The sequence below is a fragment of the Dendroctonus ponderosae genome, unplaced genomic scaffold (genome assembly GCF_020466585.1).
Source record: "Dendroctonus ponderosae isolate FM_Combo_2020 unplaced genomic scaffold, Dpon_F_20191213v2 Dpon_F_20191213_5, whole genome shotgun sequence".
NCBI classification, from domain to species: domain Eukaryota; kingdom Metazoa; phylum Arthropoda; class Insecta; order Coleoptera; family Curculionidae; genus Dendroctonus; species Dendroctonus ponderosae.
The window spans coordinates 14,554,646-14,567,932 of record NW_026018715.1 but is presented as its reverse complement, the minus strand read 5'-3'; the positions used below and the strand labels follow the sequence as shown (position 1 = coordinate 14,567,932).

The window sequence follows — 13,287 nt, the reverse complement described above, 5'->3', positions numbered from 1 at the left end:
AAAAAAATCTTTTAAATTGAATGTTGAAATTGAAGTCAACATTTCCAGCTCAACTAGAGGCATTTGGAGAACCAAACCATCTTCTGCTGGTTAATCTGAGAGTGTCCAATGTCCACTACATTTTGTATAAGTCCTCAAAAAGACTGTGTCTTCTCCATGGAAAGCTAGGCCTCAGCTGCCCGATAGAATATTAATTATGAATCAGATGTTTGCAGGCAATTACGAAGAAAAACAGAACACGTTATACCGGTTCTTCGAGTGTTTTTCACTTAATGCCTTGATGTGTTTATGCAGTTCAGAGAGCACATGCATAATCTGCAAACCATAGCAGAACTGGACAAGTGCGAGACGCATAGACATCTTTTCCGATTTTCCATCTACGGCTTGCGACAGCTGGACATTGATAAATCAATAGAAAAACGTGCGATTTCGAGTACGTACGGTACAGCAAGAGGAAAAGCCGTTAGCGTACGTATTTTCGTTGATCGTCATCGGTAAACAAAGCGACAACACAATTTTTTCCATTAGTTAGTGGGTTTTGCTAGATCTACTGTTAATTAAACATAACCTGGCGGCCCATTAGCAAGTATATCCGATTCGAACAATTTATTTAATGCCTGTTGAACAGGCGAGGCGTCATTGACACCGCAACACAATGGCGAAGAAACAGGAAGTTTGAGTACGTGAGTCTCCGGCATCAGCTAAGAGGAGTCAGCTAATGCCGGACGTTCTTATTAAAGGAAATACCTTAACGTTAGCAGGTGAAAGGCGCTTTACAACGTGTTAACTACCCAATAAATCGATACTAAATGGCATGTAAAATGGGGCAAAAAGCCCACTTTTTCTACTCCCCATATTTATATCTATAAACAAACACGCTTGCATGCATCCATTGACCAATAATTAGTTTAATTATAACAACAAATCTTATGTAAGCGTTTAATATGAATAATCGGTTTAACAGCAATAACCATCGGCACGGAATGGATATTTCAATAATGCACTTTACTTAACGAATCACTTTGAAAAGTAAAAGCCAATCATCATTAGATTTTAATGGGCACTTTGCCGGCCTAACACGTAATCATTTGTTCACGTGAATTCATACGTAATGAAGACGTTTGTTCCCAATGAGACTAGGAGAGGATTTAGCCAAAATTTTGAAGTTTTTGGAGCGTTTGAAAGACTCACTTTGGCTGATGGTGTTCACGTGGAAAATACCATGCATCCATCCACATCATATCCGTAATTAATCTCGCTCTAATACCCATCAGTTTAAGATACTGCTGGCGGAATTATGATCATTAACATTATAAATGCTGGACATGTAAGATATGTAATTGCTGCACAGCACTGCTGATGTTCTCACCAACTTGCGCCACCGCAACCGCATAAACGCATGATATTAAAGAAATGCCCACTGATTTTCCAAATGATATAAAATTAAGCGAATACACTTAATTGAAGCATGAATTGCCCATGAAGGATGAAAAAATGATATGCCGCCATCCATCTCCTTGAACTTTAGCGAACTGTACGCTATCGATCACGAAAAGTCTTGCCAATCGTCAAACTCACCAGCATTGTTTCTGCAGACGCCAAAGCATAACAAGTTTGCAACCTAACAGAAATCGATGATTACTTAAATTGGACGGAATCCTGCAATCAGCTGCTGGCTCATTTCGCATTACTAACAGAATTATAGTGAACTTCCCAAGCTAATTTGAACAGAAGTAGATTTATGAAAAGACGCTTGCAGAACTGGGCGTGCGAAGATAAAATCTCCTAGAACCAGTTGCCGATTTTCTGTGAAGGAAAGTTTTCTTGGAATCAGGCCCTTTTTTGCTGTTTTTTGGCAAACGGTGAGCTTAATGGTAAAGTGGGAAGAACCAAAAAATTAACGTGGGGTAATTTTCAAAAATTCCAAGAAACCCTTAGTTGAAGCAGAAATCCCAATAATCGAAGTTTTTCAAGTTCGAAAAGCCGAATCTCTATGGAAAAGCAAACGCGCTTTTTGGAAGTTCGAGGCAAAGTAAAGCCTAATTGAAATTTTGCGTCCATTTTTTGAAGACAGAAAACTTTAATTGAAGCAGAAGTTCCAATAGCCAAAGTTTTCAAACTTCAAAACGCAAAAAATCTCCTGAAAAGAAAACTCGTTTTTTAAAATTCCACACAAAGTGAAGCGCGGTTTAATTTGCATCCCATTTTGTGAAGACAGAAACCCCTAGTTGAAGCAGAAGTCCCAATAGTCGAAGTTTTGCAAGTTCAGAAAGCAGAATCTCTACGGAAAAGCAAACGCGCTTTTTGGAAGTTCGAGGCAAAGTAAAGCGTGGTTGGAATTTTGCGTCCATGTTYTGAAGACAGAAAACTTTAGTTGCAGCAGAAGTCCCAATGGTTAAAGTTTTAAAACTTTAAAATGCGGAAATTTTCCGGAAAAGCAAACGCACTTTTTAAAAATCCAAAGCAAGGTGAGGCGCGGTTGAAGTTTTACGTCCCATTGTTGAAGACAGAAACCCTTAGTTGCGGCAGAAGTCCCAATAGTCAAAGTTTTCCAACTTCAAAACGCAGAAAATCCCCGGAAATTAAAACTCGTTTTTTAAAATTCCACACAAAGTGAAGCGCGGTTTAATCTGCATCCCATTTTGTGAAGATAGAAACCCTTACTTGAAGCAGAAGCACCAATAGTCGAAGATTTGCAAGTTCGAAAAGCAGAATCTCTACGGAAAATCAAACGCGCTTTTTGGAAATTCGCGGCAAAGTAAAGTGTGGTTGACATTTTGCGTCCATGTTTTGACGACAGAAAACTTTAGTTGCAGCAGAAGTCCCAATGGTTAAAGTTTTGAAACTTCAAAATGCAGAAAATTTCTGGAAAAGCGAACGCACTTTTAAAAAATCCAAAGCAAGGTGAGGCGCGGTTGAAGTTTTGCAACCCATTGTTGAAGACAGAAACCCTTAGTTCAGGCAGAAGTCTCAATAGTCAAAGTTTTGCAAATAATAATTTTAAAAAGCCGAAGCAAAGTGAACCGGGGTTAAAATTTTGCCCCTCAGTTTTTGATGACTGAAACCTTTCTGTCCATTCTGTTAGTGGAAAAGGGTCAAAATTTTGCAGGTTTTTTAGAGCAGAAGATTTCGGAAACGCCAACGCCCTCTTTCACTTTTACGAAGACAGAAAAATCGAAGCTTTGCGCTGTGAAAGTCCAGAAAATCCCCGGAAAACCCAAAAAAAACTTGCGGCTTTAAAAGTGCAAAGCCAAGAAAAGCGCGATTAAAATTTTGCAGCGCAAGACAAACATTTAGCCGAAGCAAATGGCAGAACAAACATAGATTTGCAACTTCAACGACCAGAAAATCCCTGGAAAAACAGCGCTCTATTTTTTGAAACAACACTTGGTGATAACAGATGGGAAATTTCCTTAACTAATCAAGCACCTGTGAAGAATGACAGAAAAAAATGAAAATTGCAATATTCCCATGCAGTTATTTGCATCATTGCGGTATATTCATGTGCATAGAGCTCTACCAGATCGAGCCATCCAATTGATTGATGCCAGGGTATTATTTGCTGCAAAGCCAACCTGGTAATTGAAAATTAACTGAAGAATAAATGAATATTTACATAGAAACATCCAGTGCCTGCTGATTAAATTGCGGCCAAGTTAATTGTATACATTTTATATCACTCTGACTAGATGCTAGATTTTTTCGCTGCAAAAGGGCGCCCTGATCAGCGCCAATTAGAGCCTCTAATGGGTACCATTTATGTATTGTATCAAGAGGCAGCTTTTCGATCGGATATTAGATAAACCGGTGAATTTATGTGCAATTTAACGCAGGATATGGTAAGGACAGTGAATGGCGGCCATTAGTTCCAAATGTAATGGAGGAGAACCCGTGCATTTTATGCACAAACTATTATGATGGAAAATAGTTATTAGAAGTCTGTCAGCCTGAAATAAGATGTTTGTAATAATTCGCAAATCGCACGCTTCCGCATACAGGTGTAGCGCGCATAATGAGAGCATTCTGGCTTATATGCAAAAAAGCCACCACACTTAGTGACTTAAGAGGCTCGAACACCAACTAACTGTACACGAAATTATGCTGGCATGAAGCAGATTCGGTTTCCGATAAAAATGCCGAGCTGTTAAATGTCCATGTTATGTTTTTGCTAGGAAAACATAAATTACTGCTGGGATTACTTGATGTTAACATGCTCCTACATTGGATCAGAACAGTTTCAGTTTATTTACAACACCTTCGAGGCTTCCGTTACTCTCAAAAGCGCCACAGCTTCCCCATATTATTGCTAATTAAAATGAATTTATCGTGGTCCTTAACAGTCGTTGGAGTTAAACCAGATTTTAAAAAATCGTCGGTGTCTCGCAACCTCCACTAACAGTAATGGCTTTGAAGAATGTCACAAAGCAGAAAGTTTGTTGACCGAATCTCTGGGTCGTTATACAATTTACGTGGTGCGATCTTCCGTAGATTTGAATGCGATTTGAGCTACGTGATTTTGTGAGGTTTGTGTGCATGAAATTGGCTTCGGGCTTAATTCCAGCAAAGATTAACGAATTTTGCACGGCACCAGGCGCATTTGAATATGAATGGAAAATTCGTTAAAATTCACATGTTGAGTGCGAACCCATGCATCAGCGGCCTTAGAAGAATATCAATTAGTCGCTCAGTATTGGTTACTCTACGAGCTACGCGTAAGCTGACTCATAAAACCGTAAAAACTTCGTTTTAGTAACAGGATTCTTATTAATAAATAATCCAACGGATGAGCTCATCGACCAATCCATCGCCTTAACTAACAGTGGTTGACAAGGTTCGAGCAAAAATCGGCTGAATACTGCGATTCGAACCACGCAATCTAATGGGACTAATGAAACATCTTTATCGGGAACTTTTCTCAGCTCTGATCGAACAGCATTACTGACGAGAAATTGATATTGTCTATAATGACCCTTAATGCTTTCATATTGATACGCCAGTCATTAAAACCGACTCAGTCGGTGCAATTTTCTAAAAGCCCTGTCGGTCTTAATATATGGGCATTATTGCACTATTCCAAAGCGAAAAATCCATGGATAAATGATGATTAAAAGCCTGTACTTTTTGCTTGTTTATCATCATTAAAAACTGAATTAATTTTTGCTCAATTTGTTGCATCTTCGGCTTGGAACCGATCTGACCCAATTGACCATGAATTTCACTTTTGTGCACAAGTTAAGATTCGTTTTCATTCGGCAAACAATGGCATATTGAATATTCCCCGCCCACTGTGCGACATGATATGGACATGATTAAGAAGCATTGAATTCTCCAAATGGAGGCAGCACGACATTCTTCGGCAACTGAACGACTATGGCATGAACACTCCAACGAAAGCAGCATCGATTTGGGTTAGTGGCCCGGATTATTTCACATTTAGCGAAAGGAAAAGTTGTCGATTTTGTTAATTGGCGCTGCAAAAGTCTGCAGGAAATTTGTCCAGGCTTGAGTGGAAGCTCAACCTTTCCCATCGGCGATTGCAACAGAAAGGAAAGTCTTCAGACACTGACCCAGATGGGTGAAACCAAAAGTGTTCTTTTAACTCAATGGTTGATTACAACCATGTGGAACATGGGTTTTACATTAGCAGTTCAATGAGTTGAATCTGCTGGTTTTTTCGGGCGTTTGGGCAGCAGCGGACGCGCAAATCTTCCAGACGTTTTGCAAGCACGAGTGAGCTGCATCTTCAGAGGTGGCGAGCGCGGGGAGCAAACGAAGCCCGAAAAACCAATTGCAAGCCCAGCTAAAGTTAATAGAACTTTTTTAACAATATTGACCCACTGTGTTCAGTGGCCTGCTTGGAAGTGGTTAATCGTTTGCAGTTACAGAAAAATGTTTTTTTTAGCTAATTGCGATTTCGGCATTTTTGCGTTGGAATAATGGAAAACCACCAGAAACCTTTGGAGAGTTGAAACGTTTTACAAAAAATAACCGTTTTTATAAAAAGCTTCAGTTGGGAGAAAATCATGACTTAAGTAGAAGAAGAAAATCTACCTAATTTTTGAAAATAGTTTCGGACAAAAACTTGTTTTTTTGGAAATTTTTTGGAACGACGCCTGACCGACTAGGTTTATTTGTTTCGGAACAATTCTGTGGTTGAGCTACGGGAGAAAGATGGCACAGTTTGTGCAGGCCTTTATGGAAGATAAAACTTCAAACTTTTAAGAAACTTTTATCAAAAAAGCCAACGTTTCGACTTATCCAAGACCGGCCAGATCAACTATAACTACCGGCACCACCGCATGTGTAGACCCAACTGCTCTGACGTCACCAATAGGCCGGCTCTCACTCACTCTCACCACGACATGGTCCTCGTGACGTCAGCGAGGTCATGACAGATGGGGCTGATTTGTTGTGAAAAAAATATGTTTGGTTGAAATACGGAAGAAAGAAGGAAAACTTTGTACTGGCTCTTATAGGAGATGAAACTTCATAAAATTCTTCCATTTCCACTTCATTTCTTCCATAAAACTACAAACTCTTTAACAAAACAGCCAACTGTTCTAAGATTTTTTGCATTTTCAAATTTTTTATTTTTGCGCCACACACATTCGACGAAACAGAAGTGATTTTGACGGGATTGACCATGTTTTACATTTTTACCTAAAACAGGTTTTAGACGAAAATTCATTTTTTTGGAATTTTTTCCAAACTTTTTTTTTTCCGAACGATGCATGCAACAATTCTGTGGTTGAGCTACGGAAGAAAGCTGGCACAGTTTGTGCATGCTTTTATGGAAGATACAATTTCAAACTTTCATAAAACTTTTATTCAAGAGCCAATTTTTTTGATTCAATATAACATGAGCAAAAATATTTCATTTGAGCGCCAGCTAAGAAAATTTGACCAAAAGTCTAGAAAAACATTCCATCCAGTGTTCCAAAATCCAAAATTAATATTCCCAGATGGTCACTTAGAAAATCCCTGGCTTTCATTACATTTTCAAAAAAATTATAAATAAAAATGTTTTGTCCGTTTTTTACGTTTTTCCCTTATTTATTACAATTAGCTACAGAACATTAATAATAATCGTGTTTTCACTCGTCAGTCTTGTCACTATTCAGGCACTGCAACCCGCCTTACCTGGTCGCTACAGTTTAATAAAAACTGATAAGTGAAAGTAAAAAGGTTATTGGAAATGGCATATTACGGAATTTAAAAATTGTAGAAAAATCGAACTAGTAATTTCGCTTCAATTTGTATTATCCTTATTTATTCTTTTAAATTCTAGCTTTAATTTAAATAGGTATTTGCCAGAATTTATATAAAGATGAGGCAGTTGCAAATCACACTCACTGCAGGTGTATTGATTTGTGCATCTCAGTAAAGATAATTTCCGGGAAATAAAAAAAGACCTTTCTTAAAACAAATTGAGTTTCTCTCTACTTGTCACCCTTCTGTAGTCCGATATTTTAATATTTTCTTCCCAGCATTATTTTTTTGCAAATAAACGAAAAATTAAAAAAATCTCACTCCGGCTCTCACTCACTCTCACAGTGACGTGTCCAAGTGACGTCAGAGCAATCGGGCCTTGACTTGCGGTGGTGCCAGCTGTCACCACACTGTCTGAGACGTCAAACTCTTTAAAAGCGTATGATTGTTTGCGCTCTATTCAGAGAGTTGAAGTGAAAATCGGCCGAAATTTCTGGGAAAATATTTTCAGAGCAAAAATTAAACTAAAAAAATTATTTAGTTTAGGGAGGTTAGTTTTGGGAAGAAATCCTTCTTTGAGATACAGGCGAAACAAGAAAAGCTGTGTACTGGTCTTTATGGGGGTGAAACTTCAATTTCCCATAAAGAAAAGTTCCAACTCTTTGGCAACAGTCAATTTTTTAAAGGTTTTTTGCGTTTTTCGCGCCAGATAGATTCAACGAAACAGAAGTGAATGAAAAAGCGTAGAAAATTCAAACGGTTGAACTTAGCAAAGGGTCGATTCTACATTTTCCATTCATGTTGACCTCTTCTATCCAGTGGCGTGCTTGAAATTTGCTCACCGCTTTCAGTTTTGAAAATTAGAAGGTTTCTTAAAATGACATTCAAAAAAACATCATGTGCTTCCACTGAAAAATTACGTCAAATTTTTGACTGAAGAGTGACTATTGTTCATGGAAAACTTTGAATTTTTGCAGCCAAAAAAAACTTTTGGTTGCTTAGACTGAGATTATTTGCTTCGGAAAAAATTCCTTGGATAAACTGAAGATAAAAACCTCGCACAAGCTCTTGTGGCAGTTGAAAAGAAGGAACCCGACCATTTATTCCCGATGGCATAATTGTATGGTGCTTGTTGCAAAGGAACTGGACATTTCAATGGAATTAATGCGTCCGCAGTGGAGGGAAAAAAGTCAATACATCCAGCCTAAGTTATGTATTTCCTGCATATCTGACTGGGATTTTCGCTTTGTTGTGGCCATTTGAACGTCAGTTTTGCTAAATTGGCGAGCGTTGCGAAAGCAGCCACTTACGCTCGATGATAAGATAATCTCATAAAGCTCGTGGCGCTGCGAGTTATACTCTAGCAAGGACTATTACTGCTAATATGAAGAACTTGAACATCAATCGTGGCTCTTCTGATACACTCACCGGATTGGCGAAAAGGAGTAAAAAGGTAATAGGCGCCCATAAAGGAAATGGCCCAATCGCGGCTGTTAATGATGATAATCAAGATTACGAACTGAAATAATGTTAGTTTAGTCTGTCATAAAGTGAAAGAGTCATGAAGGGAATTTATACCGATCATAAACCGTTTACAGGCCCCCTTTAAGCTTAAGATCAAGGAGAACGTCTAATATAAAAACATAAATTATGACCGCAAATAGCTCAGTGGTGGGTAATTGTGCATTTTCACGTTTCGATCCCAAGATACGCGGAGGGGCATTAAATCTGAGCTGTTTATAATTAAAGAAATTTTAACGCAGTGCAATTACGAGAAATTAATTTGCTTTTTATTGGCCAGTCTGCGTCATAAACATTTAATGTCGGCTCCATTAGCTTCTAGATAATGGGCGCAATTAGACGGGGATTATGTCCGCTCAATTTAAACACCCTGTATGCCATTGCCTTCAAAAATCACTGCTCACTTCCTGTTCATTTCAGTGATAACTTCGCTTCAAATTCACATGCAAATACCAAATGGCTGTTTTTTTTTCCGCATCGGGAAAGTACCGCAATTTCGCATCTAATCCGGCAAAAGCATTCGTTGCGTATCCCACTCACTGATTTACCCTAAGAAATGCTGCCCATAAATACGAAAAACAACAAGAACGCTTCCAACTAGCTTTATCTGTTCCGGTTCTTGCCGCATTTTTTCCCCCATTAATTCCTTCTAAGAACAGAGAAACCGTGCAGAGATGAATCGCTTTTCTTAATGTTATGCCGCGCATCGATGTTTCTAATGGCACATTTCACACCTTTTTACAGAACGATTGTACCTTTTAATTGCTTTATGCTAATTAGCGTTCGGGCTCTAACTGCAGGAAATCGACTAGCGGAGTGTGGATTTATTGGGGTTTTTTTCCCAGCAGAATGATGTTCAATTCGGAGTCGAGTGGACCGATTGAGGGAGAGGAGTTTGTTCAAATCGCGCAAGTTAAATGGGTTTTTTTCTGTCAATCAACACTTCAGCTCTTCGAGAATCGGTCGAATTTTCTTCGCAAATGGGTTAAACTGAGAATATTTTGCTTGGAAAATCATCCATTCAAAATCAAAATGTTAATAAATGTCAACTTTTCCAACTAATATACATTTCTCAATCATTTTTTTTTTCAAAAAGTTGTCTGAGTTCGAACTCGTTTTACTCCCTTGCTGTTGCCGCTATCCAATATGAGGCTGGAATAGTTTTTATAGCTGCTTCTTCGGGCTTTTTGGGGGTTTTGGAACTTTTGAAATGTCTTCACATTTAACGAGGTTGCGGGCTTTTTGGGTTTTTGATTTTGGTCAAGAAGACGATGTTATTGAAAAGTGGAGTTTTGGTCTAAATGCTAAAAAGTGAAAAATTTGCACTTTTGCCATTTTCAAAAATTTTGAAAAATTCCCACATTTTTGAAAAATTTAAGAAATTGCAAAATTTTTTTGCAATTCTATTTCTCAACCACTGAGCTGCTCTTAAAAATACATTTTGGGGTTTAAAAGATGTTGGTACTCTGCCAAACTTGTAGCAAAGGAGCGTCTTTCCCGAAACAACCAGCACTTGAGATCTTTGAAAATTTAAACTCTCCTGGCGCTGAAACCGTGACCAAAATGAACTTTAGCCCTGAAGAGATTTTTTCGCCAAGTCTATGGGCTTTTGAGCAGTTTTTGAATTTCTGGAAAATATTGATAACTAACCGAGTTACAGGGTCAAGAGTGCAAGTATGTGCAAGTTTCAAAGTTTTACGCTTGCCAATGTTCAGAGCCCATTTCGTCCCAAACTGTTGCAAATACAAACTTTCTTATTCAATTCGAGAATTCACTTTGCAAACAATCTGATGTTCCGTTTTGAAAATAAAATAGTCGAGGTTAAAATCCAAAGTATTTTGTTCGGGAAATCGTCTTTTCGACCTTAAAATCATCATAACTTCCAAGTTTTTCTACCGATTGCAATTATCCCACATGCAGTTTTTATATAAAATCGTGTGTTTTTCAAAAAATTTCCAAATTTCCAAATTGCCCCGATATTAACAGTTGTGCAGAAAATCGGTACATACAAAAACCTGTTTTCCACAAAAAAAAAACGACATTAAATCCACAAAGAAAACATTGATAACATTTATCTTGGAAATCGCCTTTGCGACGTTGAAACTCTTATAACTTTCAAGTTTCTCAACTGATTCCAAGTGCAAAATACGATTTTAATAGACAAAATCACTCGCTTTAGAACGATTTTTTTGCAGCTGATCGTCCATTGGATTCAAGTGGCTTCGGATATGCCGAAAAGCTCAGAAAACTTGCCGCACTGAACATTTAGTCAGAAATTTGGGAGTTTTAAGCAGCATCCAAATGCTTTTTTGATTGCCTTCACCTCGTTTCTCAAAGCTAAAACAAGAATTTGGGCAAATTTCAAAAAAGTTCCCCGTAAAGTTGTTGGAGGTTGGGCACCTCAGCACCTAATTCTATGCAAAATGCCGAAGATCCCCACTAATTAAACAAACAAAACACTTCGGGTCTGTAGGAGCTATAAGCAATCTTCCAAAGTCACTGCTATTGATTTATCAACAGTTAAATCCTTGAATCATTAGGTGTTTATGCTTTTTCTCCACTTTTCCTCTGTTTTATGGTAAATTAAAACCGTTTTTATGCGCGCAATTACACCTCGATTTGTACGCAATATGTATCTTCGCTGGCCCTGCACAATCAAAAAGTGTTTCGTTTTTTCCCCGGTTAATGATAGATATTTGATGATCATCCCGTGGACAATAATTAGCCAAGTCACTGGCCTACCTGCAAGCAAAAATAATTATCACTTACCGTTGTTGTTATGAAGTGCAGCCATGTCCAAACGACTAGCGGAAGAATTATCTTCATTTTCGCTGAAACAGAGAAACCAAGAGTCAGAGAGCATGTCGTCAATTAAAAATAATTGTATTCACTTTTCATTCATTCGCTTCTTGTGCGATGAGACACCCAACAAAAGAAATAACCGATTTGTTCGAATTTAACATGCTCAACAAGGTGCTGGCATAAAAATCCTAGAAGAAGTAAAGTCGAATTCATGAACTCGCGTAATGCTCAGATTACCATCTTTGTTCGCTTGGCCTACATTTGGGCCGTTGCTGCTTTATTCTCAAGACTTTTTAAGCGTTTTTCGGATGCCGGCCCATTATGTAACCCGTAACGGAGCCCGGTTAACCGTTTTTCTGATACGAATTTACTCACCATTCTTCACTTCAAAGCCGACGTCGACAGCTTAAGTTCAACATGTAAATGGACCGATTTCGGGTTCTTCGTTACCGACTGGCTCAATTTGTTTATGCATACTTTTCTGGTTTAGGTTGCATCAAGGCATCACGCTGAGCGTTCCGGGCTGAATTTGTTCAATAATCAGTCACGCGGGTTTCCAACATTTATGCCCCCATCGTAAACACTTCCTTGTTGCTCAACTCCTTAATAATTTCACTTTAGATGCAGTTAAACAGCGCACGCTTTGGCCAATAACCGTCGCTTAATCTAGTCTTAAGAAGCTTAAGAAGAGCCTCGTCAAATGTCTTCAAACGCATGTTGCGCTTACAGTATCCAGTTCTTCTCCCCAACAACGTTCACATTCCTCAGTACGTAGGTTTGAGGAAAAAATAAAGGAAATAAATGGCCCCTTTAAAGTCTATGAGCCGAAAAAGCATGGCGGGTTAACGATCTTGATAATGTGATCGCGTCAAGGCGTTTTACGTACAAGACGCCTTAATTCAAGCAAGAAGAAAGTGACATGTCTACCTGCTCATGAAGATAAGGGCCTCATATTGTGTTAACATCATTTTTAAGCGCGTGTTCGGCTTCATTTTTAAATTACCGGGCCTATTAAAGCGCGTCCGAGTCGGACCTTGATGGCTTTGAGAAAAAACAGCTTTTGTTTTTGTTTTGATGACGGTGTAGGTCATTAGTGGCGAAGCTTGCCATCTTCCCAAGAAGAAATAGAAGGATGGGACGTAATTAGCTGCAATGCATCTATTGTTTTCGGCTTCAAGTTCCTGTTCGGGTTCTTCACTTATTTTAAGGCCTTCAAGCACCTCAATTAGATCGGGAGGAAGTGATTGGCCAGCTTAAGGTGGCCGAGGAGAAATTGTAATCATCCATTTAAGGATGCCATCACTTTCTCTTTTCGGTTGTCCGAATGCATGGGTTTTTTAAGGCTGCAAGGATTGCAACACTCGGTTGCTCAACTCCATGCAAATGTTGCCATTTGTAAACAGAGTTGTTTTGAAGAAACCTGCTTTGTTTTGTCAATCAAAATTGAGCTTTTTGTGCCATTAAATTGAAATTTTCGGAACTATTAGACTCAACTCAACTGTCTTCTATAGATGGGGAAATTTTCAAGGTGCTACTTGGTCTTGATTGGAAGTTGTGGTTTTTTAACCGAAGGCGTGTAATTGTGAGGAAACGTTCTTTTTCAGGCCCGCGTTTACTCGGCTGGCAAAAATCAGGTTTCAGCTCGTTTAGATTGAGATTTTCTAAGGTTTTGCACTGCCATGTCTACTGCTGGTGGGGTAAATTTCAAATGTACACTTGATTTATATTCAAAGTTATAACATTTTAAATGAGAGC

At 38.6% G+C, this 13,287-nt stretch overlaps 1 protein-coding gene across 1 annotated transcript in view; it reads right to left on the bottom strand.

Annotated features, from left to right (window-relative positions):
- The window catches only part of LOC109534902, a gene marked incomplete in the record, with an annotated part of 103,979 nt that overhangs the window by 78,940 nt on the left and 11,752 nt on the right, over nucleotides 1-13,287 (bottom strand). The window contains 1 exon segment of the mRNA XM_048666803.1: nucleotides 11,500-11,561. Coding sequence (XP_048522760.1) covers nucleotides 11,500-11,561 — 62 coding nt within the window.